This window comes from Piliocolobus tephrosceles, unplaced genomic scaffold (genome assembly GCF_002776525.5).
Source record: "Piliocolobus tephrosceles isolate RC106 unplaced genomic scaffold, ASM277652v3 unscaffolded_28606, whole genome shotgun sequence".
NCBI classification, from domain to species: Eukaryota; Metazoa; Chordata; class Mammalia; order Primates; family Cercopithecidae; genus Piliocolobus; species Piliocolobus tephrosceles.
This window is the reverse complement of record NW_022311650.1, coordinates 6419-8478: the sequence shown is the minus strand read 5'-3', so window position 1 is coordinate 8478 and position 2060 is coordinate 6419. Positions and strand designations below refer to the sequence as shown.

The 2060-nt window shown below is 43.0% G+C and overlaps 1 protein-coding gene across 3 annotated transcripts in view; it reads right to left on the bottom strand.

Annotated features, from left to right (window-relative positions):
• Positions 1 to 2060, bottom strand: part of LOC113221965 (E3 ubiquitin-protein ligase HERC2-like) — a 14784-nt gene that overhangs the window by 7400 nt on the left and 5324 nt on the right. For all 3 annotated transcript variants that reach the window (XM_026451286.1, XM_026451287.1, XM_026451285.1), the window contains exon 3: positions 613 to 724. In XM_026451286.1, the coding sequence (XP_026307071.1) occupies positions 613 to 724 (112 nt within the window). The remainder of the gene's footprint in view (positions 1 to 612; positions 725 to 2060) is intronic.

Sequence of the window (2060 nt, the reverse complement as noted above, 5' to 3'; positions counted from 1 at the left end):
ATGAAGGATGTTGCGAACACAGAGGCTGTGGCACGGCTTCCCGTACATGCTTCATGGTTTACTGACAAGGTAAATGAGATCATGGTGCTCTCCACCCACAACAAGCCCTGCAAAGAATAAGGCAAGTGTGTATGCGCACACAGGTGCATTCTGCTTGTTTCTCTGTGCTCACAAAGCCTTCTCTCTCTGTGCAAGCTACTTTACCCTGAAGAATCTCAGGCACGAAGCACCTGGAGGACAGAGACCACAACTTGCTCATCTGTGTGCCACTACGGCTTTTTTACACATATTTTATAAAATGTTCATGATAGTCAAAAGTGTTTATTGTAGGGGGGGCAAGATACATCTATCGATAGTCTGTAATTTTCGTCTATGCACTTGTGAAATCTTTTCAAAAGTTTATTTTCTACTTTACAAGACTGCAATAAGACAATTATATCTAAAGTGAAATTTTCCAAGGAGAGACGCTTCTGAGGGGTAACTTGGTAATGTCTTTTAGTTCGTGTAAAGAAACAGTACAACATATAGAGCGTAAAGTTATTATAAAAACTTCACGAGGTGTGGCTGCTGCCGAGTGCCCCGCCCTGCTGGGTCCCAGGGAGCGGGCCCTACCTTGGAGCCTTTCAGCCCGCTCAGCTGGTCCTTGTCATTCAGATCCCACACAAACACTTTGGTTCTTATCGCAGCTGCCGATTCCAGCCCAGCAGCCTTCTTTCTAATGAGGCTAACCAAACAAAAAAAAAGAAAAGAAAAGAAAGAAATAGAGGTTATTCAGCATAAAACATTTAAAAAATAAAAAGAAAAGGAACCTCAAGCATTCAAAATTTTATGGTTACTTTCAGAAACTCTTAAAATTTTGCTTTAATAGAATACAACCTCAAGCATGTACAGGAGTAAATGCTCTGAAGGGTCAAATTTTCTAGATACCACCACGCTACCTGTTAATACCAGCACTTAATTTCAGCTCTTATTTTGGATGGAAAACGATGATACACTACATTCTCTTTCATCTTAAATACCAACTTGAACATGTGGGAATCATTCCAAGCCATGGAAACAGATGCGCAGCTACCACAAATGGCACTGCAGACACACAGGAAACCTCCCCAGGAGCCACGCTGGGCCTGGCCTTGCAGCAATGTCCCTCAATCTAGACATCTGTTTGGCCAATTATTTTCCCACAGAAAGAATAAAACAGTATGTGGCCACATGACCATGGAGGTACTTTAATACAAACACATGTCCTAATGCTTCTCTTTTCCTTTATACCCTCTGCCCAGGACACCAGCCAGAAGCACCCAATCATCGGCCAGCTGGGCTGAAAGTCCTCATCTCCTTTCCTTCCCAGAGGACTTGCTCCTTCCACCTTGCTCATCTATTTCCTGACCTGCCCTCGACAGGTTAGGAGTTTATTTATTTTTTGTTTTTTTTTTTTTGAGACAGGGTCATGCTCTGTCACTCAGGCTGGAATGCAGTGGCATAATCCCAGTTCACTGTAGCTTCAACCTCCCAGGCTCAAGCAATCCTTCCACCTCAGCCTCCCGAATAGCTGGGACTATAGGTATGCACCACCATGCCCAACTAATTTTTGCATTTTTTGTAGAGACTATATCGTCAAGGCTGCTCTTGAACTCCTGGGCTCAAGTGATCCTCCCTGCTCAGCCTCCTAAAGTGCTGGGATTACAGGTAGGAGCCACCACACCCAGCAGGTTAGAAGTCTAATCTACAGCATCCAAAACGCTCTAATTCTTGCAACTTGAAAAAAGCATACAGGCCAGTGTTAGATTTTCTTGGCTGATAGTCTCATGCCCGGTGCCGAGAAATTGCTTCTTCTGTATTTGGGGTTTTCACCTTTTTGTTTGCTTTTGCTCTATTTTTATAAGCTAGGATAGATGCCCAAAGGCACCAGAGACTGGCTTCTAGACAGGTATCACTTTTTGCACACATTATATACTAATAAAGATTTACTTTCAGGGTTCCAAATTTCACGTTTTGGAATAAAAGTGAAAAACTCTTTCATCTAATACCAGGCACAGGTGAGCAAGCATATGCACAAAATA